Source organism: Vipera berus, assembly GCF_964194415.1.
Source record: "Vipera berus genome assembly, chromosome: 3".
NCBI lineage: Eukaryota > Metazoa > Chordata > Lepidosauria > Squamata > Viperidae > Vipera > Vipera berus.
The window spans coordinates 80,082,512-80,107,484 of NC_138204.1; the positions used below are offsets into that span (position 1 = coordinate 80,082,512).

The 24,973-nt window shown below is 39.0% G+C and overlaps 1 protein-coding gene across 2 annotated transcripts in view; it reads left to right on the forward strand.

Moving 5' to 3' along the window:
- Nucleotides 1-952: 952 nt before the first annotated feature.
- PRKACB (protein kinase cAMP-activated catalytic subunit beta) overlaps nt 953-24,973 on the forward strand; it is a gene marked incomplete at its 5' end in the record, with an annotated part of 78,680 nt that continues 54,659 nt past the window's right edge. Inside the window, one exon of one of the 2 annotated variants that reach the window (XM_081324732.1) lies at nt 953-1,224. In XM_081324732.1, coding sequence (XP_081180858.1) covers nt 1,179-1,224 — 46 coding nt within the window. Of the gene's footprint in view, nt 1,225-19,423; nt 19,611-24,973 lie in introns of those variants that run through there. The other variant, XM_081324731.1, reaches the window with a different exon arrangement.

A 24,973-nucleotide genomic window follows, 5' to 3' on the forward strand; every position in this document is an offset into this window, starting at 1 on the left:
AAAATCCATCCTCAGCCACAGAAACTCACTGTTTTTCAGCCCAGCCCACCTCACAGGGCTGTTGTGGGGAAAAAATAGATGGGAACTCTGCTACCTTAAGTATCAGAATAAAAAGCAGAATATAAATTAAATCAATCGATGTTCTAGCGGGCGGAACACTTATTCTCACATTGTATGTCTAGCCAGCATGTATTTTTATCTTCCTTCTGTTTAGGTCTCTATCTCCAACTATAGACAGTGATGCAAGATTGCAGCCACTTAACCCAAATCAATGCGTGTTTACTCATAAAAGTTTCTTGTGATAATTATTTCCACACACGGAGATAGTACAAGGTTGGCGGCAGCGCGGACTCATTTATTCCGAAGTTGCACAGCAGCGAAAGCGACAATTTTCTCCTCAGCAGAGACATTTAGCGCTACATTCCTTTTTCCCCCCCTTCTTCTTCATATTACTTCAGAGCAGAGAGCCCCTCCCAGTCCACCGGGACTCATTCTCGAGTAAGCCTAAACGCAATAGTAAACTAGCTACTTTAGTCAAGTAGCCGGCGTGAGGTACTGAACCAAAAGGTAAGTGGCGACTATTTTTCAGTCAGAGGAAAACCGGGGTCTTGTCGCCGGGTGCACAACGTGCGGAGGAGCCGGAGAGATGGCTCTGCAGGGATGGCACCTGCTTTCCACCTAATTCGGACAGGGGACCAAAACCCAACCAGAATTACTCAGCTCCCGCCAAACAGTCTTAGGAAAGTGGCCTTCAGAAGCCTTCCCGGGGCCCCCCTGCAACACCCCAGGCCGAGGCGCCGCCGGAGAGTTTTTGCGAGCGTCCGGCACGGAGGTAAGGAGCCGACTCCGAAGAAGGAGGCGCTTCGCCGGCCGTCATTTCCGTCGTGTGTGAGCTGGGGAGGGAGCGAGGGAGGGAGGGACGGCGGCAAGCGGACAAACCAGCCAGCGCTCTCGGCTGCCGCCTCCTTGCTCCCGGAGGCCGCCGGGAGACCCTCCCCGCCCCGCCTCGAGGAAGAAGAGGAAAGACCGATAGCGGGAAAAGACGAGCGGCGGAGGGGAGGGGAGGGGCCGGTCCGCGCCAAGCGAAGCGCCGCCGCTCGAGCCCGCACTCGGGATTCCCGCCCTTCCCTCTTGGACGGACGGCGCAGCCCGACCTCTCTGCTCGTCCCGGTCCGGCCATGGGGAACGCCGCCACCGCCAAGAAGGGCAACGAGATTGAGAGCGGTGAGTGAGCCCGGGAGGGAGGGGAGGGAAGGGGGAAGGAGGAGGCGAAGGCGAGCTTCTGGCTCCGCGGAAAGCGGGCGGGCAGGCAGCTCTCTCTCCTCTCCTCTCCTCCCCTCCCAGCCGCCGCCGCCGCCGCTCCAACCAAGGTGCGCCGGGACGGCCAATGGCGGGCCCTGCGGCCTAGCCTGGCAGGCTGCGGCAGTGGCAGCCCCTCTTCTTTGCCCTGGGCAGCAGGCCTGGAGGTGGAGGCTGGGCCAGGGCGAGCGCCTTCAGTCCCCCCTTTCCTTGGCCTGCGGGGCCTGCTTTGCGTAGGAGCTGGGGGCTCGTAGGTGAGCGAATGAAGCCGTGGCTGATGGGCTCTGGGGCAGTGGCGGAGAGGGCACGAAGGCAGCCCCTCCTCGTCCCCGCCGCTCACGCCGAGGCGGTCCCCCGTGAAGCGGACGGCACTTCCAGCCTCCCTCTAGCTCAGGGGTCTTCAAACTTGGCCCTTTTATGACTTGTGGACTTCAACTCCCAGAATTCCTCAGCCAGCAAAGCTGGCTGAGGAATTCTGGGGGTTGAAGTCCACAAGTCATAAAAGGGCCAAGTTTGAAGACCCCTGCTCTAGCTAATCTAGTTGCCCCGGCGGAGGAAGAATGAATTGGAACCGGCGGGGGTTTCTCTCGTCCCTCTTCGCTGTTGTTCCTTTCTCTCTCTCTCTCTCTCTCTCTCTTTTTTTTTTAAGAAAATCTAGACTTTCCGGAGAAAGCTTTTGTATCATACAACCTGCACGGCGAAGGGACCGCGCGTAACACAACAGTGTATAAACTATGCACTGATTTGTCGGGTCCCCTTGTGTTTCTTCTCTGGTTAAAACCCGCCTCCGAGAACTCTTTTATCCTTTTCTCATTATAAAGTCCTTTGCTACGGAGAAAGGATTATTTCTCCTGCATCTGCAGTGCAAAGAAAGCTTCAAGCACGTTGATCGTTGATCGAGTAGGAAGAGTTTAAAGTTTTGTATGTCTCGACGGGGGGGGGGACGGGGGGGGGAGGGAAACGTTAATTGATTTCTTCTTCAAGGCAGAGTTTTAATAATAAGCGTGGATCACCCAAAGTTTTAATGAACTAAGGAAAAAGCAGATGCCCCAGTGATCCTTTATTATCGTTAGAAAAATATTTGGATTGTAGTCTTGAACCCAACAGAAGGAAGCAAACAATATTTTTGTCTTGTGCTGCACTAATAATAACAATATTGATTGCTTTTATTTACCTAATGCTTTGTTTTGTTTATTTGTATCCTACTTTTATTATTTTTTTATAAATAATTCAGATTGAGTACATATCCATCACATCTTCATCCTCCTATTTTCCCCACAACAATGACTATGAGGTGAGTTGGGCTGAGAGAGAGTGACTGGCCCAAGGTCACCCAGCTAGCTGGCTTGAGACAAGAACTCTGTTTTCATTTTTCTAGCTTGGTGTCTTAACTAATAGGCCAAACTAGCTCTTTCATTTTTGAATACCGGTAGCCATTTATTTTGATTAGATACATAGTCTGGCAAATAATGTTGTGGGACGGTTTGGTTTATAAACTTACCAACTTAATAAGTTTTTAACTGGAGGAAGCTTATCAACTTGATAAGGTTTTAACTGGAGGAAGCTATGAGTCTTTCAAACAAAATTAAATATCTGGCTGAATAATAAAATATTATGCCACTGCTGGCTTTCTTGTTTCAAAAAAATGAAAAAAAAATAGTGCAACATGTTTAACACCATAATCCACTTTATATTTATAAAATAAAGTCCTCTGAATTCAATTAAATTTGCTCACAAATAAGTTTATATAATATAAAGTCCTACTTAGAGAAACATCTCAAGGTTCAGTTACCAATGGTGAAGAACATTGTATTATAATGAATGTTCTTGTTTAAATAATAATATGGAGAATAGTTTTCTTGACTTCTAGTGCATGCCTGATGTGATGAATCAGCTGAGCCTGATATTTGAGAAACCTCCTCATTTTGGATTTTGTACCCTGAGAAAAAGATTTCCCTTGGAACTGTTACTGAAACTTTCCTGCCATGATACTTCTTGTGAGTGGTACATTAAGGATGTCCCAAATGAGTTGTAGGTGCAGAGGGCTATTTATGTAGACTTCCGTCTTAATCTTGTTTCCAATGCTTTACTTTTTCCAGCTTTGTTTTACTTCTGCTGAATGTACGCTGTATGTTGGAGGGCTTAAAAGGGACAGACTGCTGGGTTCTTACACTGAAATCCTCTTTCAATCTTTTACTTTTCAGATGTGTTGTTTTACAGTTCTGTTATCCCTAGCTAAAAATTCCAAGAGTTTGAGGTTTGCTTCTGTAAAATGAAGCCTGACTTCTAAAGAATGACCTCCTACACCATGCTTTAAGTACAGAATAGCAAGTTTTGTGCATCCATTTTTACTCCATGAGGGATTCTTGTTTTCTTCACTCCGGAATCCATATAATTAGTGTACAATTTTGTCATTCCTTGAAGCACTTTGAACAAATTCTATTGTCTTGTTCATGCCCTGAGCATTTTTTCATTTTTCTTAAGCTAAACTGAAACTCTGGTTACCAATTTACAGTGCAAACTTTGGGTTTCCAGGATCTCAAAGTCTGTAAATCTATCGTCTGTTTATTTTTAATTTTTTAATTTTAATTCCATTTATATCCCGCCCTTCTCCGAAGACTCAGGGCGGCTTACAAGCTTAGCAGTTTATATTGTATTCATATAATTAAAAATAGTCAAGTATTTGGCTGTGTCCTAGATTTGCTGTTATATGGCAGTATTGATCATGGTATTCAATAGCTACCATATATAGGCACTTATAAGCAATTTTGACCATTCCCTCAGAGCTAATGATGCCTTTGGTGCATAGTTTTCTGATCCTCCTCCAAAATAAGGCTATGCATTGTTTGAGAAGAAAATTCTAGTGAAGAACTTTTTTTCCCCTTCATGGATTACTGCCTTGTCGTGGCGAAGGGGCTTGCGTAATTCAATGAAGCTATGAGCTATGCCGTGCAGGGCCACCCAAGACGGAAAGGTCATAGCAGAGAGTTCTGACAAAACGTGATCCACTGGAGAAGGAAATGGCAAACCACTCCAGTATCTTTGCCATGAAAACCCTATGGACAGTACCAAAAGGCAAAACGATATGACGCTGGAAGATGAGCCCCTCAGGTCGGAAGGCGTCCAATATGCTACTGGGGAAGAGCAGAGGGCTAGTACTAGTAGCGCCAGAAAGAATGAAGCGACTGGGCCAAAGCCGAAAGGACGCTCAGCTGTGGATATGTCTGGTGGTGAAAGGAAAGTCCGATGCTGTAAAGATTTTTTCTCCATAGGAACCTGGAATGTAAGATCCATGAATCAAGGAAAACTGGACGTGGTCAAACAAGAGATGACAAGACTGAACATTGACATCTTAGGTATCAGCGAACTAAAATGGACAGGAATGGGTGAATTTAATTCAGATGACCATCAGGTATACTACTGTGGGCAAGAATCCTTAAGAAGAAATGGAGTAGCCTTCATAGTCAATAAAAGAGTAGGAAAAGCAATACTGGGATACAATCCTCAAAATGACAGAATGATCTCAGTTCGAATCCAAGGCAAACCATTCAATATCACAGTAGTCCAGGTCTATGCCCCAACCACCAGTGCTGAAGAGGATGAAATTGACCAGTTCTATGAAGCACTACAGCACCTTATAGAACTAACACCAAAAAATGATGTTCTTATCATCATGGGGGATTGGAATGCTAAAGTAGGAAGCCAAAAGATAACTGGAATAACAGGCAAGTTTGGCCTTGGAGTGCAAAATGAAGCAGGGCACAGGCTGATAGAATTCTGTCAAGAGAATACGATGGTCATAGCAAACACTCTTTTCCAACAACCCAAGAGACGGCTCTACACATGGACATCACCAGATGGTCAACACAGAAATCAGATTGACTATATGCTCTGCGGCCAAAGATGGAGAAGCTCTATACAGTCAGTAAAAACAAGACCAGGAGCTGACTGTGGCTCAGACCATGAGCTTCTCCTTGCAAAGTTTAGGCTTAAACTGAAGAAAGTAGGGAAAAGCACTAGGCCACTCAGGTATGAATTAAATCATATCCCTGTTGAATATACAGTAGAGGTGACAAATAGATTTAAGGAATTAGATCTGATAGACAGAGTGCCTGAAGAACTATGGACAGAGGTTCGCGACATTGTACAACAGGTAGCAACCAAAACCATCCCAAAGAAAAAGAAATGCAAGAAAGCAAAATGGCTGTCTGAGGAAGCTTTGCAAATAGCTGAGGAAAGGAGGGAAGCGAAAGGCAAGGGAGAAAAAGAAAGATACACCCAATTGAATGCAGAATTCCAGAGAATAGCTAGAAGAGATAAGAATGCCTTCTTAAATGAACAGTGCAAAGAAATAGAAGAAAATAATAGAATAGGGAGGACCAGAGATCTTTTCAAGAAAATTGGAGAAATGAAGGGAACGTTTAATGCAAAAATGGGCATGATAAAGGACCAAAATGGCAGGGACCTAACAGAGGCAGAAGAGATTAAGAAGAGGTGGCAAAATTACACAGAAGAACTATACAAGAATGAGCTTAACGTCCCAGATAATCACAATGATGTGGTCACTGACCTCGAGCCAGACATCCTAGAATGTGAGGTGAAGTGGGCCTTAGAAAAGCTGAGCAACAACAAAGCTAGTGGAGGTGACAGTATTCCAGCTGAGCTATTCAAAATCTTAAAAGACAGTGCAGTAAAAGTGCTACACTCAATTTGCCAGCAAATTTGGAAAACTCAAGAAGTGGCCACAGGATTGGAAAAGATCAGTTTACATTCCAATTCCAAAGAAAGGCAGTGCCAAAGAATGTTCAAACTATCGCACCATTGCACTCATTTCTCATGCTAGTAAAGTCATGCTTAAAATCCTACAAGCTAGACTTCAGCAGTATGTGGATCGAGAACTACCAGAAGTGCAGGCAGGATTTCGAAGAGGCAGAGGAACTAGAGATCAAATTGCCAACATACGCTGGATCATGGAGAAAGCTAGGGAGTTCCAGAAAAACATCTACTTCTGCTTCATTGACTATGCTAAAGCCTTTGATTGTGTGGATCATAACAAACTGTGGCAAGTTCTTAAAGAGATGGGAGTACCAGACCATCTTATTTGTCTCTTGAGAAACCTATATGCGGATCAAGAAGCAACAGTGAGAACTGGACACGGAACCACTGATTGGTTCAAAATTGGGAAAGGAGTCCGGCAAGGCTGTATACTGTCGCCCTGCCTATTTAACTTATATGCAGAGCACATCATGAGAAAGGCAGGGCTAGATGAATCAAAAGTTGGAATTAAGATTGCCGGAAGAAATATCAACAACCTAAGATACGCAGATGATACCACTCTAATGGCAGAAAGTGAAGAAGAACTAAAGAGCCTCTTGTTGCGGGTGAAGAAGGAGAGTGCAAAACTTGGGTTGAAACTTAACATTAAGAAAACCAAGATCATGGCATCTGGCCCTCTCAATTCCTGGCAAATAGATGGGGAAGAAATGGAGGTAGTGACAGATTTTATTTTCCTGGGCTCCAAGATCACTGCAGATGGGGACTGTAGCCAAGAAATTAAAAGACGCTTGCTCCTGGGGAGGAAAGCCATGGCAAATCTAGACAGCACACTAAAAAGCAGAGACATCACCCTGTCAACAAAAGTGCGTATAGTCAAGGCTATGGTCTTCCCAGTTGCAATGTATGGCAGTGAAAGTTGGACCATAAGAAAGGCTGAGCGCCAAAGAATTGAGGCCTTTGAACTGTGGTGCTGGAGAAGACTCCTGCGAGTCCCTTGGACTGCAAGGCGATCAAACCGGTCAGTCCTAGAGGAGATCAACCCTGACTGCTCTTTAGAAGGCCAGATCCTGAAGCTAAAACTCAAGTACTTTGGCCACCTAATGAGAAGGAAGGACTCACTGGAGAAGAGCCTAATGCTGGGAAAGATCGAGGGCAATAGAAGAAGGGGACGACAGAGAATGAGGTGGCTGGATGGAGTCACTGAAGCAGTAGGCGTGAGCTTAAATGGACTCCAGAAGATGGTAGAGGACAGGAAGGCCTGGAGGAATATTGTCCATAGGGTCGCGATGGGTCGGACACGACTTCGCAGCTAACAACAACAACAACAAATAATAAAAATTGTGGAATAGTAATATATCTTCTTCCTTCTTTATGTGATTTATTTTATGATAGAAGGTGGTTAGATTGATCTAATAAAGCTTTGGCTTAGGATCTGTGATTTGTATAATTCAACTTTGGTGCCCCTATTTTTTAAAAACCTAAATGTTTATTAAAGAAGAAGTCCACAATAACAAATTCTGGCTTAACAAAACTTGGAAGTGTTGGATGATGACATGACAGCGGGAGGAGGGAATGATAGTGCAATAAGGTAACCTTTTCTTTGAATCAAGCTTACCTCCTGGTGACTTCATGGATGTGCACAATGCTCATTGGTTTAATTAACTGTGAAGCCAACTGCAGCATAGAAATAATCTCTCAAGGACCAGTCTTGAATGTTTTTTAAAGAAATGTGAAAGCATAGTATCTGCAGGCTGATAATGTTTCATGCAAGCTAATAACATAAAATGATGGTGAGTGAAACTAAATATATTGCATGAAAATGAGATTTAAAAAACTCTGAGCTGGCAAGGAACTACTTGTAAAAGATTCAGTCAGTTGTAAAACTGCAACTTTTGTTGGTTGAAAAAGTGAATTTGCGTGTTTTTTCCTCAAATGAGAGATACTATCACAAAGGATAACCTAGAAAATATTTATAAATATTAAAAATATCTAGAATGTATTAATAATAAAAAACCTTATATAAACTTTTGTGATCTAGTAACTTTTGGAAAGGCAGAACTTTGCAAAACTAAAATACATTTAGAGCTAAGAAACAATATATACTTTCAAAGTACCGGTAGTAAAGAAACTCTGTAATTTAATGTACCTGTGAACCAATAAGGAATTGGATTCTCTTTAAGACTTTGGTACTCAGGGCATTAAAACATTGAAATGGTGGTGGTTTCATGATTTAAGAAAATACGGTTCATGAAAATTAACAAGTCGCTATTTAATATTATAAATTTTAAAAATGCATTCCTGTGGTGGAATCATAATTCTGATTATGAATTATCCAATTCATAATCAGAATTATGTTCATCATTATAATTTGAATTGCACTTGTTTGGGAAAGTTTTCCTTACTACTCCACCAGTTGAAATTTAATTCACAGAATATATTCCATTTTATCTTGATATAATTTTGTACTAGTATCTTTAATTCAGATAATTTGAATAAAGCATTGATGTTTATTTCACTGGGCAGTTTGATCAAGAAATGGTTGTACCACGGACTAAGCCATAATACAGTTGGTTTGTTTTTTCCTAGCATGTTGCATGAAAGCAGCTCTAAATGTTTTATAAACCATAGTATAGGCTCACTGTATTATGCAAATCAAGTGTGTTTTATTCAGAAATCACAAACAGTTGTGTAGTGGGGGAGGTAAACTTAAGTTGTTTTTACCACACTTAAGCCTTGGGTTGGAAAACAAATCCTTGTTTCTGGCAGCAGGTATTTTGTTGTTTGCTTCTGTTTCCTTTTTTAGAATTTTATCATTACGCTGAAATATTCTGAACTACAAGTAAATATCTAAAGCTCAAGGAATGAAAACAGTTTACATCTGAACCTTTTGTATCACAGGATATTGCTTCAGATTATCTTTAGCACAAAATTCTGCTACTTATTGTAATATGTGTACATATGGAAACAGAAATGCCAATATTCCAAAGGCAATTACACGTTTAATTGCATGAACAAATTTTAAGGATGATTTTTCAGGAGCCAAAGTTCTTCACAATATTGATCATATGTTACTTTGGCTTTTTGCAAATGTTGAGTTTATTTTATGTTTACAGTCTTTACCATTTTGACAAGATGTGAATTTCAGTGTAAAAATTTAAACAAAACAATATAAGTGTTTAATTGGTTCTATTAAATTGAATGAGACTTTCAAACAGAAAGGGCCTGTGTAATAATCTTAAGTACATTTAAGATTATGATTACACAGGCCCTTTCTTGCAGCTGGCAATACAGATAATCCTTGATTTACAACATTTATTGACCATTCAAAGTTACGACACTGAAAAATGGAACTTATGTCCGTTTTTCAGTTATGACTGTTGCAGCATCCCCATGATCATGTGATCAAAATTCAAATGCTTGGCAACTGGTTCATATTTATTATGACCATTGCTGTGTCCCAAGATCATATGATCCCCTTTTGCGACCTTTTGACAAGCAAAGTCAATGGGGAAGCCAGATTCAATCGGGTTACTATCAGCTGCAATGATTCACTTAACAACTGTGGCAATAAAGGCTGTAAAATGGGGCAAAACGTACTGAACAAATGTCTCACTTAACAACATAAATTTTGTGCTCAATTGTAAGTTGAGGTCTACTTGTATTTTAATCTGAAGATGAGTCCTATGGTTTTAGAACTTTTTATCTCTCAAGGATAAGCTTTCCTCTGGAATAATAACAATAATAATAATAATAATAATAACGAAGAAGAAGAAGAAGAAGAAGAAGAAGAAGAAGAAGAAGAAGAAGAAGAAGAAGAAGAAGAAGAAGTTGGAAGGGACCTTGGAGGTCATCTAGTCCAACCCCCTGCTCAGGCAAGAAACCCTATACCATTTCGGACAAATGGCTGTCCAGTCTCTTCTTAAAAACTTGCAGTGTTGGAGCATTCACCGCTTCTGTGCTCACTATTCTTATATAGATTTCCTCAAAAATAATATTTGGCTCTTACTAGAAATTCGAAGTGATCACTCATAGAAAACTTTCAAAATTAGATCAAATACACTTAAATCTCAGGGGCCAAGATTAATACAATTTCCCCAGTTAACTACAAAACCATTGTACACATAAACTTGTATTTTTAAGAGTTATGCAGAAACATGTTAGCCTTAGTTTGCTTTAAAGTGTCATAAATTGTAAATAGAGCAATTGGAAATATTTTTACAAAGGTATGGAATTTTTCATAGCTAGTGGCAAGGATGCTCACCCTTAGAATTGTAACTCATTCTTCATATTGGTTAAGTAACTTGGTCTGATCTAAACATGCATACAAGTGGATCTCTTTTTTATGGATCTTCCATTTTAGCTTAGCAACTGGATGAGACCTTGGGAGAAAAAAGTATGCAGAAGTTAATCTGCAGTATTGTATATGCTTAAAGTAATAAAAAACAAACACAGAATCACAGATACAGGAAATATTTACTATAAATAGTTTATAGCAACTGCCAATATTGGTATTTCAAATTAAAAAGGCCACATGTAAGTTGCATGTTGTTCACGTGTAGACAGATAGGTTTTCATTTAAAAGTAATTTCATGCAGTTATGTTTCAAAATATTTTGAAGAATACGTTGCATGTTTTGAAGTTTAATTCTTAGAGTTCTGTATTATTACTGATCTTGATTTTAATGCTCAGTGATGATGTAGTACTTGAGGCACTTAGATATTTATCTCTTTAAGTTATATATTCTCAATGGCTCAGGAATAGAGATTTCTTTCAGAAACTTTGGCAGATGCTTTTTGCTGGTAAAAGCTTAAATCTGATTGCAAGTACCTGCTTTAGTGTTACTTTACTGTAACATAGAAGTACTTCAATCATAGATGGGTGGCGTCCATTTGTCTGGAAGGTTAAAATTGTTTCCAGTTTAGAAAATGGAAAACCACTATACCATCCCCAAGTGGCAGAGTTAGTATTACCCAAAGTAGAAGTTGAATATTCCAGAGTTCTCAGGTCTATTCCATTCTGTACATGCCTAGTAGGAATGATGTATATGAACTTTCTAGATATTTCTTAAATTGGGAGATGAGCCACATTTAATCAGTATTGCATTTTAAAGTTATAAATAATTTACTTATGAATATTAGCAATTTTATCCAGTTGATTTTGAATGTCCTTTGAGTATTCCTAATTTGTTTTTCATTATGGGGTTTTTTCATTGTTTGCTTATTTGCAAGAAGTAGCCAAAGGAATTTCACTTTAACTTTCATGAATAATTTCTATTCCTTTCAATTGATTTTTCTATTTTTGGTTATTATATAAAGACACACAATAGCGGGATGTTTTAAAATCTTGTTGTTGTAACATTCCTGAATTTAAATGGAGAGATTCTTGTTGTAATAGAGCACAGTGGGAGAAGATTCTTTGGGTGAGAGGAATTCATATCAGCATTGGTAGGTGATTGGATGCCTATTTAATTCAGCACAGAGAGTGTCATCCAAGTTATTGATGTGGACAGTGCAAATCTTGTTCATCCCCTCCTTGTAAAAAAAATATTGCAGGGCTTATTACCCCTCTACCCATATAGAATATTTAGGCTTTAGTGCATTTACATGCTACATTCTCCCTACCCCATTTGGTACCATTGGGGAGTAGATGCAGAGGAAGGAAGGAATAGTATAGTTTCCCACCTCAAGATGTTTGTATTTTTTAATTCCATTTATATCCCGCCCTTCTCCGAAGACTCAGGGCGGCTTACAAGCTTAGCAGTAGTGGGTATGCCACACATAATTCCTAAACATTTTCGGTGAAAGCTACCAACTGGCCCATTTCTTTGTAAACCATTCTGGTACCGTTCGGCACCATGGTTGATAGTATCCAAGGCTCCCAAGAAATCAGAGATCTGGGATGGATGCACCATCCCCATCCTGAGCTGGCCACAGACCATCAATAAATACCACACATACCATCTCAGTACTATATCCCAGTCTAAACCCTACTTGGAAATGATCCGGATAGTCTGCTTTTTCCAGGGCCCTCTGAAGTTGGAGACTATCTTCTCAACAACTTTCTCTAAAAAGGGGAGATTGGATAAAAATTGCCCATTTCAGCTGGTTTCAAGGAAGGCCTCTTGAAAAGAGGCGGTACCATCCTATCTCTCAAAGAAGCATTTACTACAGTACTGCATGGATCTATCCATATGTCCATTCCTTTGAGGCCTTAACCAACCAGGAATAGCATGGATCAGCTTCATTAATAACAAAGGGAACTGCTGAAAACTACCTCTTTTCTTATATTTGTAATGTTTGAATATTACAGATTCTTTTTCAAAGCTCCTCAGATATCACTAACGGGTTACAGATAAGTTGAAAATGTTATATAAGTACTTTGAATAGAATTTTTAACCTAATTTGTAGTATTTATACACTTAATACTTAATTTTCAGCAACCTCTAAACAGGCACACAAAAGACTGTAACTCCTAAAACTGTAAAACTAAAAATAAATTTGAAGAGTGCCAGACTGAGAATATTTTGCTAAACTTTCTTGGTATATTCATAATCTGTAGTTTTGCAGAATTTTATATTCTTGGCAACCTAGAATTTTTTATTCTACATTTAGAAACTCATAAGCAGAACTTCTGGCTGCTTTCGAATGGATGAATTTACAAAATTAAAAGGAGGATGACATTAATTGTAGACTTATATATTTGAACAAATTCTAAGAGACATTAACTTTGAAAATATAAATATTTAACTTGGATAATTTTCCATAAATAAATGAGCAAGTACAATGTTTGTGATTCCTTTGTTTAATTCGGTTGTTTAATTCGGTTCCCTTTATCTAGTTTTAGAATTTGTTAGAGAACAAATTAATGTTTTAGGTCATATTTATGTAGAAATACTGAAAATCCAAATGGATTGGTAAACTTTTATGCACCACTGTAATAGGCTAGTTAAATTTATGCTTTAGTTTTATGATTCCCAAAGGCTTTCTGGGATAGTTATATTTAAATAATCAACAGCTTGGAGTTCAAATTTTCAAACCTTTTAAAGAATTTTATTGGCCAATAAAATATTTAGGATTCATTTACTGACTAGTGCTCCAAAAGTAGTTGCTGGCTCCTTCTCTGCAATTGTAATTCTAAACCATCAGTTCACATTTTGATAAAAGTTGGAAAAGGACACTAGCCTCACATACTGTATACACTGAACAATTAAGGGAATCTGCAGGATTATACTTCTTTTGCCAAAATGATGAGTATGGTCCCACATTGCAAACTCCACCTCTTTTGGATATATGTGTCAATCAGATTGGACTCCCACCACAGGCACCACTGCTGTACTACAAGCAAAAGCAGAACTTTTCTGACACTTGTATCTCAAGTATGCTGAAAGCCATTTTTCCAAACAATCATGCTGCACATTTAAATGGACTATCATGATGAATGGTGGGGATCTAAAGTTTCTAGAAGATAGTTTTCCTTAAGCATGTACAAAAACAAAATTAAAACTATATTCTAATTTAAGTACAGAGTACCTGTTCACTGTATTGCATTAAAAAGTCAAACAATCCCAAGTTCCACCACTTATGCGTGTACCATATATTAATAAGTTTCCTTGATTTAATTATCGAAACACTTTATTTTACCTTTACTGTGCAAGGCAAAATTTGTGCTAGCTTGTACCACAGTAAGGAAAAAAGTTTCTCTCTTAACTTTCGTCTATCAAGGTTTGGAGAGAATAGTACCAGCGGCTTTTAAAAGTTTATTTATTTATATGCATGCTATGTAGTGGAGAAAATCAGTGTAACAAAACAGAGACTACACCCTCCCCCACTCCCAAAAAACAGCCCCATCATTTGACATCACCAATCTAAGGAATAGAAGCCTCCTCACCAGCTCACAGCATAGCCCCAGGGCAGCCCTAATATGGGAGTCACAGCATAGTAGTAAGGTAAGAAACCCCAATGTTTTATTGCTCAATCAGCCTGATTGCCTCAGCAGTCCATCTTCCTAGTAGTGGAGTCCCTCAGTACTTTCCGCTGCCCTCCAGAAAGGTTCATTTCCTACTAGTAAAAATAACCTCTGGTACACTGTCAAAGGAGGTACCTAGATTTCCCAAACTGGCCAGCAAAATCCTAAGATTTCCCGCCTTACAGCCCTCAACATCTATAAAAATATTTGCTTTTCTGGGTCCCTCTTGTAAATGCAGAAACCTAATTATCGCTGAATGTGGATGAAATTGGAGGAAAGAAGTTGGGCTCCTTCAATAGTTTACACAAATGTTGCCCATGCCAGAAGGCTCTGAAATTGATTATTTATCTATTTAATCGCTCTCTGTCTTTTGAAAGGCTCTGAGTAATTATCTGACTTTTGAAAGGCTCTGAGTAATTAACAGAAACATCACCAAACAATTCCCTCCAGATAATAAATAAGCTCCAATTGTCATTCCCTATACTATTCCAGAGACAAAAGAAAATTATAATCCAAGAACAGCCAGAGAAAACTTGAGTTATTAATTATATATATATATATTAGAAAAAAATACTGTTGACAATATTTACTGCTATCCGTTTTAGAAGCTTGAAGCAAAGTGGCATAGAAATGTATTGTTTTTATTCTGACTTTGTTGTTTTTATAAATAACTCAAGGCAGCAAACATATGCAATGCTCGTACTTCCCCATAACAACAAACTTGTGAGGTGGATTGAGCTGAGGGAATGACTGGCCCAAAGTCACCCAGCCAACTTTAAAGGCTAAGATAGGACTAAAACTCGTGGTGTCTAGTCTGTGCCTTAACCACTAGACAAAGCAGGCTCTTATATATTATTAATATAAATACTTATATTAATAAATGTTAGAAATATTTCTAATACATTTATAGCCACTCAATTATTTAAAAAATGTATACTATTTTATCCATATACTTTGGTTTATTTAGATTACTATTTAACCTGTTTCCATACAAGTAAGAATGGAAAAATATCCAAAAATTGGACTGCTTTCATCTTATATAAGTAACGTTTTAAATCAGAAACTAATATTTAGTATATCATTTTGAAGTAGAATTTGTTTCTCTGCTATAAAAAGGTTGGTTAGTTTAAGGTGTGCCCCTTTTGGCTGCATTTTAATGTTTCAACAATAGGTGCCAGTAGTTATCTTCTGAATATAAAATAGAAATGTGATCAGGCTGTCATAGCAACAACTTCCTCTTAGCATAGTTATTTATAGAACTGCTGTTGCCTTTTTTTTAGATTGTCAGGCTAAAGAAAGACTTACTAAACAGCTATTTAGAAAGTCTTGAGAAGATCAATAAACCTCAGTCCTTGACTCATTTTAAACTGCATGCATTATATTTCAGCTGCTATAGTTGTTATAATCAGGAACCCAAGCATTTCAGCATAATTACTAAGATACTGTATTGCTCTTCCTAAAACCCTGTCCTTCCCATGTAATTCTGTAGACTAGAGGTCCCCAACCTTTTGGGCACCAGGGGCGGGTTCCATGGAGAAAAGTTTTTCCATGGACCGGAGAATGCATGGTTTTGTACGCTGCCTGCATCCCACGGATGGGGCTTTGCTTGTTTGTGTGGACTGGTTGCTGGCATGCCGCGGCCCAGTGCCGGTCCACAGACCAGGGGTTGGGGACCCTTGTTGTAGGCAATTTTTGAAGTCTCCCTTGTTTCAAAAGCGTTTTATTTTCAGTAATTAATGTGAATAGACATGAATGGACATGTGCACGTAGATAACAACTGAAGGATTTTTTTGGATCTTAACCACAGTAAAGTTGATAGGTCTTATATGTGTTGAAAGAAAAATCTTCATCAGGGTCCAGTCCAAGCGGGGAATAAACAAAATAGAGACTGCTTTAGGAAGAAGGTTGTAGTTTATTGAAGAGCAGAGCCAAGCAAAAATGTGGCTCTGGGAAAGCTGACCACTTGTTGCTGGGAGTGGTGGGTTTTTATACCTTCTTGGGCTTTTGTGTTTGGAGTTGTTTCTTGTTCCTGTAGCATGAACTTTGACCTGAGCTTTGTGAAAGTGCCTTTCTGGTATTCTGATGGTAGTGGGTTAATCCTATTATGTCCTAATGGTCATGTCTTTAGAATTTGGGTGGGGAATGTAGATTTTAGGGGTCTTTGTCTTTCTAATCTCATCAGCTCCAAGCTTCCTGGCTCCAACCTTTCTGAATAGGATTATCAAACCTTCGCTCATTCCGCCAGGACCTGAAGACCTGGCTCTTCGAGCTTTCTGGCCTGGACTGAGAGTATTAACTGGGGTTTTAATTGTATTTTAATTGTAATTGGGGTTTTATTTCAAGGTTAATGTAATCATTTAATTGTTTTTTAATTTTTGTAATTTGTTGTATTGTTTTTAAAAAACCTTGTGAACCGCCCTGAGTCCTACGGGAGAAGGGTGGTATATAAGTCTAATAAAATAAAAATAAAAAAAAATTCTACGGACCTGGCCTCTGCCTAGTTTCTGCTTGGGGATATTAAGAAAAACGCCCTGCTTTTCTGCTTTTAAGATCTTTTAGGGAAATACAATATTATGCCTTTTAATATTCCCAAAATATTTCTTTCTCTGGAGGGGGGGGTTGCTGTCCTCTCACGTATGTGAAGCAGTGCTGCTACAGTTAATGTATAAGATATGCACAGTTTATTACACAGTTTGATTGTGTGCCATCAAGTCTGCGTCAACTCTTAGTGACTCCATAGATTTTCTGCATGATGATCTTGTCCCTAGCCTAGTCTTTCAGATCTTCCAGCAATACTTTTTCAGCCTCCTTTTTACTAATCCTCTCCTCATAATCTCTTTCCATCCACCTTTCCCAGTATTATAGACTTCTTCAGAGAGCTTAGTCTTCAAATAATGATTCTGAAATATGTTAAATTGAGCCTAGTCATTTGAGCCTCAGGTAGAATTCTGGGTTGATATGTTATTTGTTTGTTTTCTTAGCGATCTTCATGATAATTCTAAAAAGATATTCTCTATAGCAGACATGTCAAACACAAGGCCCGGGGGCCGGATTTGGCCCGCGAAGTGGTTTCATGTGGCCCGCGAAGCCATCCTGGAAACAGTGAGGGAACGGCCCCCACTGCCTTGGCCCTGGCCCAGAGACCCTCCTTCTGCCAGAGACCCTCAGATCTGTCCCACTCCTGACCAGGCCCCCAGAGGCACCCTTGATGCGAACAATGTAGAGCTGGCCATGCCCACCCAGTAGGCCATACGCACTCTAGCCACGCCTACCCAGTAGGCCACACCCACCCTGGCCATACCCACCGGGCCCCCCGAGGGCAACCGCAATGCTGATGCGGCCCTCAATGAAATTGAGTTTGACATCCCTGCTCTATAGTATTCTTCTCTAATATCATAGTTCAAAAGCATCAACATTCGTTCTGTCTTGCTTCTAGGTTTTCTTTCCATAAATTCCCGTAATATCTCTGTAATAGAAATTCAGATTATTTATTCATTCATTCAGATTTTTATAGCTGCTCTTCTCAACAAGTGACACTACAGAGCAAACATCATAAGATATAAAAACTATTAAAGTATTAGTGGCAAAAGTTTTTGAGGCAGGCTTTTTGATATTAAGGAGGTATTTAAAATTACATGTTTCTTAAAGTCAGTTTTTTCATTATAATATCTCTGAAACCATACGCAGTGAGCAAAAATAAAGAAGGAACCTAGAGAAATGAACCAGGAAAACCAATGCTATTCTTCTTATACATCAGTTGCATATGTAGGAGAACTAAGCACTGTGTGCTTTAGTGTGCATGTAATATTCACTGAGATCTCTTTAAACCAAATGTGTTCCTATCTCAGAATCACACATTAATTATGGAGGACAGTCTGAAGTCCCTGGAAAAGATACATCAGCATTAAGGAATTGCTGATGGGTACTATTTGAGTGGACAATAATAAGCATAATTTGGAATGAGTGGATAATAAGTGTACCAGCAGACCTTGTGCTAGTACAGTACCTGTTCATTCAAGTAGTCTGTTTTCAAGCATCTGAAAAAGAATACTATCACTTTAAGGAGTTGACTCCTTAAAATTCATCCGTTCTTAAAGCAGCTACATTGTTTAGTCTATAAAAAGATGAGTCTTATTTTCATGAATAGCAAAGAGGAACTATGCTGGCCTTTGTGTGCAGTCTGAAGTGATTCTGTTCATTTTTAGAGCGGGCACAGCCCTAATAGATATCAACAGAATTTTGAATACCATTTATGTATTCAGAGCAGTGTATTATATAGTGTATTATATATATTTGCTACATTTTTCTCAAATACATGTTCTGTATGGTAGAAACTAACATGCATAGAATATTGCCTAACATCATTAAGAGCATAAATAGCTTTGAAATAAGGTATAACACTGTATATCCTGAATGAGCAGGGGGTTGGACTAGAAGACCTCCAAGGGTCCATCCAACTCTGTTACGGTATTCTATTCCATTCTGTTTAAAGCTGTGTGTGTGCTGTATATGTTGGATGTTGTTTTTTCATGGATTGTTTTTATACTCATACAGATCTTACCAAGGTTAGCATTGTTACAGGTTTAAGGTCTTAAAAACACATAAGTGTATGAAATAAAAAGTATTTCTTTTCAGAGTTGTGAACTGTCATGCCAAGAACGCTTGTTCTTTCTCTGACTGCTATCCATCTGTTCATTGCTAACAATTGCAAAGCACCTGGATAAATGTGAAAAGTGAGATAAATTATGAACCTTCAGTAACTCATTTCTACAACAGAACAGTGCAGAACTCAGCAGCATAACTCTTTAGAAGCAAGGAGAGATACCTGCCAAGGTTTTTGTACCATGACTACTCTCTGTGTGCAAACTCTGCAATCGGTGAATCAGGTAGATAGGACTTGCAGTTGTTTTCAGATGCTTCCCTTGATGTTGACGTATTACACAAATTGTCATTCAAATATTTTTTTAAAAAAATTCTCCATTCTCAATAAATTGCCCAGAATTTAGATTTTCTTACTTACGGCTTGTGCGTATTAGTGATACATGCTTTCGTGATCTAGTTTTCAGTCACGGTTTTTACATTTAGCACTCTTGGGTTTGTTCTCATCTTATTCTTGCTTGGTAAGAAAAAAATTAGCAAGCAGGACAACTATTAATAAGCAGCACAACTATTTTATTAGTCGTCATCTTCAGTTGGCATGAAGAGGCTTTTGCTGAGAATAGCCCTTGAAGTTTGGTTTTATATTAACAGGAAACAGAAAACTGTTGTGGTTAAGCTCACTGCATACAGGAAGTATGACACATTCATAGTCTTTGGCTTCCGTGTTAAGTTCTTAAATTCAGAATTAGAATTTGCTTTTAACTTGCATCTTATATGCATAAACATGGCAACCCAAAGGGAGTCACAGGGTAACCCAAGTACTGGGACAGCTAATGCTTTGCAGAGGCTAGAAGGGTTTGCAAACAGACTTTTTCATAGGCACTCCAAGAGTTCTGCAAGTGAATTGAAAGTAACAGCGGAAAATGGATCTTCGGACATGTCTGAACTTACTGCACTGTGGGAAAAATCAAGTAAGTGTGTCTAGGTTCCTTAGTTTGCAGTTGCAGACTTTCCAGTATTGTCTGCTAGATAAAGGAAAATGCTAAGAGCTAAACTCCTAAATTAAATGCTAAGCTTGTAAGCCGCCCTGAGTCTTCGGAGAAGGGCGGGATATAAATGGAATTAAAATTAAAAAAAAATAATAAATGATTGGCAAGTGGTTTCAGGGCTGTGGCTCTTTTTCTTCAGCAGTTGCAAGTGGCTGGCAGCACATACTATCAGTCAGTTTTCATTTGTTGATTTATTGCCATACAGACTGTCCTGTCCGCTTAAATTTGTATTCTTTCATCATTTAAAGTAGGTCTTTTTAAAGCAAAACATGCTAGTATAAAATTTATACTACTTTAACTGTTATCCTACCTACAAATGGAAGAGGAGAATAAGATGTGCCAGATGTTATCAGACAGCTAAAAAAGACACCTGATGAGGATAGATAGGGGCCTCATGTACATAGACTGATAGAATGTGGAGGAAGATGGCTAATACATAAATATGATGTCTCTTACATTAGAACTGAAAACATCTCTTCTAAAAGTACTAGAAATTCCTGGATGTCTGTGTTGTTGCTGCATGCTACATATATAATCTGCAATCGTGAAGTTGCTAACCACGTTTGGGGTATGTGAGAGAGGGTGTGTTTTTAGTGACTCAGGCTGGGAAATGGATAGGGAAGTTCCACAACTTCATAAAACCAAACTGAAAATGTAATGTTGATTTACTTTTCCAAATGATAAGATTATGCTATAATGCATATTAAAATATGTTTTTCCCCTGAATTGATTTTATTACATTTGTTGTTCTTTTTTCAGGAGATCAGAGGAGCTTTAATTCTTATTGTAATGAAATTTATTGTGACTTGACAGTGAATTCCAAAGAATTTTGAAATTAGGTTTTCAATTTCAAATTTCTAATTATCAATATTATTGTTATTAGTTTGTCGCACAGTCAAACTAATGCTCCGACTGGATTTGGCATTTTTGTCTACCTATCGAGTCCTTTCCAAGGACCTGGGATAGGCAGGTGTGGCTGTTTGATGGTGTTACAGATATTGTTGCAGTATGTAACTAGTTCCGAGTAAAGCTGCTTTTTGCAATTGACTGATAGTGAATTTGTCAGTGCCGATGGTATTCAAGTGGTGCTCCAGTTGTTTTAGGGTTGCATCTAAGGCACTATTATCTTTGGTTGCTTTTGCCACAGTCGTTCTATTTGGGGATCTTTATATTTTGTTATCTTCTCCAGTTCTTTCTCTTTTCTGCTGTATTGTTATTGCTGTTACTATTATTAAACAATTATTTGCTGCCTATTTTATCATATAGTACGGTAATTAAGTTAATATTGACAAATGAGCCTTGGTGGAGCAGTGGGCTAATGCCTCCTTAAGTAACACCAGCTGCCTGCAATTAGTGCAGGTTCGGGTCCCACCAGGCTCAAGGTTGACTCAGCCTTCCATCCTTCCGAGGTAGGTAAAATGAGGACCCAGATTGTTGGGGGCAATTAAGCTGACTTTGTAATAATGCCGCTTGGGGTGTGTGTGAAAGCCCTAATAAGCAGGCATATACATAGAATGAAGGCTACTGCTAAGCTTGTAAGCCGCCCTGAGTCTTCGGAGAAGGGCGGGATATAAATGGAATTTAAAAAAATGCATAGTCTGCTATGGTAATTTTAAAATATTTACTAGCATGTTCAGTATTAAGTCACCTTATAGCCTTCCAGAGTAGCCTTTTCATTTTGAGGGGAGGCATATAAATTTAATAAATAAACAAAATATTTACACATATGTTTCTGTGAACTTGCATGGAATAATTAAGAGTTCTCTCATATTTTCAGACAAGTTCTTTTATACAAAAGTCAGCATTTTAAAAAAGTTGCTTCTGTCATATCAAATTGATCTATTATTGAAAGTAGTAACTTATTTTAAGCATACATATATACAGTTGCTTTCATTTTTTCATATGTTAAATTGTCTATAAGGTAAAACAATATTATTAGTTATATACTAATGTGTATCGGTTTCTTTACCCTGGTGCAGTATGTATTGTATGTATATCTATTTAAATTTAGCAAACATAATTAGATCTAATTTTAATTGATTAATATACAAGCAAATTATATTTTGGACTGTATTGTACAGTATTCTACTTGGTCTTTTGTGCTTGAAACACAACAGTCTTAAGAGGATGTTGTTTAATATGAGGGAGTTACAGTACGTAGAATTGCCACAAGCAGAAAATTAACATTTTAGCATGTTTATAGATTTGTATTTATATGTTTTACACATAAAGAGAGATAAGTAATTATATCTGTACTTAAAATCCATGTGGGAAAGCTGCTACCCAAATATTGATGGCTCAGAGATTTGGGCAATAACTAATAAAAAGACTTCCTAAATTCTGTAAAAATTCTGGCCTTCTATCTGGATTCCAGTAGTAATTGATTTATAATTTATAACAGGAACACTAAATCAATGTTAGACTATTGAGGGACGTTGCTTCTAATATCAAGACAATGTTACTTAAGGTCTTCCGGTGGCGGCGCGGCGCCGGAGACAGCCCTTTCGGGCTGCCCGCGGCTCAGCTGTGTTATTTCCACCCGAAACAGCGCCGATCAGCTGTTCGGGTGGATTTGAAGCCCCCTCCTCGGGAGAAGAGGAGGGGGTGAGCCCCCAGGTAGGGGTTGAGTTCTCCGGGGCCGCCTGAGCTTAAAGCTTGGGCGGCTGAAGGATCGAACTCCCCCGTAGCCTGGGCTGCTCCCAGCTGGTCAGCGTCTCTGCTCCGTGATTTCTGGAGCGGAGCCAGGCGTTTGCGACCACCCCTGCCAGAAGGAAAGACCATGGAATAAAAGGAGCAGGCAGAGCGGTACAGGAGGGAAAGGTGAAGAGGATTTTCATTGCTGCTTTCTAGCTTAATGGATTTTATAAATTTAAAAGTGAAAGTGCGTAGTAAGTGAAAGTAAAGATGGCGGCTAAATCTCTCCCAAAAGCTCTTTGGAGTGCTGGAACTTCTCCGGTGCAGCAGTCATCATTGCAAGCGTTGCTTCTTCCTGATGTATTGACACCGAAGGATTTACAAGATGCTCTTGGAAAATTTGCCCAGGTAATTCTGGAAGCAATGGGTGATAAATTTGTAAAGATGGAGGAGAAGTTGGAGAAATTGGAGGAGAGAATAGAAGAGAGGATGGAAGAGAAGTTCAGAGTGATGAAGGTAGACATTTTGTCTTCAGTGTATAGAGTGGCTGAATGTGTGGAAGATTTGGATGGAAAAGTGGAAGACTTGACTCAAAAAAATGCCATATTAGAAGCAAAAGTACTGGAAAATGAAGATTTAAGAGACAAAATGGACAAAGAATTGAGTCTTGCTCAATATTACCAGATGCAGTACGCTGTTAGAATCAGAGGTTTAAAAGAGAATATTAAGGAAGATCTAAAGCAGCTGATTTCTGAGGCTTTGGAAGTAGTATTGAGGCAGCCAGCATCTGAAATAAAGGGAGGCATGGATAAAGTGTTTCGTGTGATTTCATGGATTGCCAGACAGAGAAAGCTACCTAGAGATGTGGTGGTTTATTTTGCAAAGAGGGAAATTAGAGACGAAGTTATTCAAGCTGCTTATGGTACTAAAGTCGTGATTGCTGATCAAGAAGTTTTGGTTCTAAAAGAAATTCCTCCAAAGATTTTAAGGAGAAGGAAGGATTTTACATTTGTTGTGCAAGAGCTCAAGCAACAAGATATAAGGTTCAGATGGGAGATTCCAGTTGGGTTGATGGTGATGCATGAAGGTAAAAGGTACCGTTTGGCTACTGTGATGCAGGCGCGTGATTTTTACAATAACGTTTTAAAAGCAACCCCACTATCACTTTTGGAAGCTGCAAAGGGATCTGGAGAAGGAGAACACCAAGAGGCTGAAGATGGACAGACAGAGGAGAATGGTGCTGGAGGAGATCAAGCTACAACTTCTTTGGATGATTCTAGAGAGCAGAGGGAGACGCGTGCTGCTTTAAAACGATCAAAAAAAAAATAAAAGAATAAGATCAGCAGAAGTCTATGGAATTTCTAAAATGTATTTACAGCCAAGTAGTGGGAGGAGCACGGCCTAAAAAAGATAGTCCTATTTAAGCAAAAGATGCTTTTAGTTGGATTATATGCTCCTAATCAACAACAAGTTGACTTTTTTAGTTTATTTCATACAAAGTTTACCTAGTTGGATTATAAAATTTTTATTTTTATGGGGGATTGGAATGGTGTTTTGGATGTACAGATGGACAAGGCTGGAGCTTTTAAGCGCGGCCCAAGTCATGCTAGACTGTCTAAATCCTATTTTGAAATGAAGGATGACTTGGAACTGCGAGATATTTGGCGTGAAAGACATTCGCATGAAAAGGACTATACTTTTTTTTTCTGACAGACATCAATCTTTTTTCAGGATCGATCTTATTTTGTTGACTAATGACTTTTTTTTTAAGGATTAAGAAGGTGAAGATATGTGCAAGAACTATTTCTGATCATAGCCCAGTTTAGCTAGAGATTTATAAGGAGAATAAACATAGATGTGCTGTGGAAGCTAGGAGGGAAGAATTGGAGAATGAAATAAAGGAAAAAGAAAAGGCTTTGATTTTGAATTTAGAGGTTGTGAAGTCTAAGGAGGCTATTAAACTGTTAAGAGGAATGGATTGAGTATATCCAGAACAAATATGGGACTAAGAAGTTTCATGTAGTATTTGAATAAGTCTTCCTTTCTTTTCTTTTTTCTCTGTTTTTTTTATATATTCTATATTAATAGTGTTTGTAGTTATCCTATGTGAGCTAGAGAGTGATAGATTTTAGAGTCTATGGTTGTTAGCATATGGTTGTTTATGATTCTTTCTTTGTTTTTTATACCTTGTACTCAGCTCTGGGAAGTCGGGGGGGGGGGGAGGGGGGGAGGGGTAAGGAGGGAGGGACAGGGGAGGGGTAGGGGGGACTGTCAAAGATAAAATGTATGATAAAACTTTTCAATAAAAAAAAAAAGACAATGTTACTTATTTTAGGTTATTGGGAACAATTGCAGTCATGAGGCTGGGTTCATCTTTGTAACTTAAAGAAATCTATATTCCATTATGTATGCTCTGAATGGAAATCGCAAGACCAATCTAAAAACCCAGAGTTATGTTATGAATCTGTGATTGACTTGGCAATCGTTAGAAACCATTGCATTTTTATTGGGTTTTTTATTTGTTCAGTTCATGATCATCTGTGTTGCAGAATTCTGAATTGACAGGTACAATAAAGAATGGTTTTATTGCAATCCTAGTTAATCACCTTCTGCTTTTTTGCAATATGAATCTGTGACTGTTTTTAGTTGAT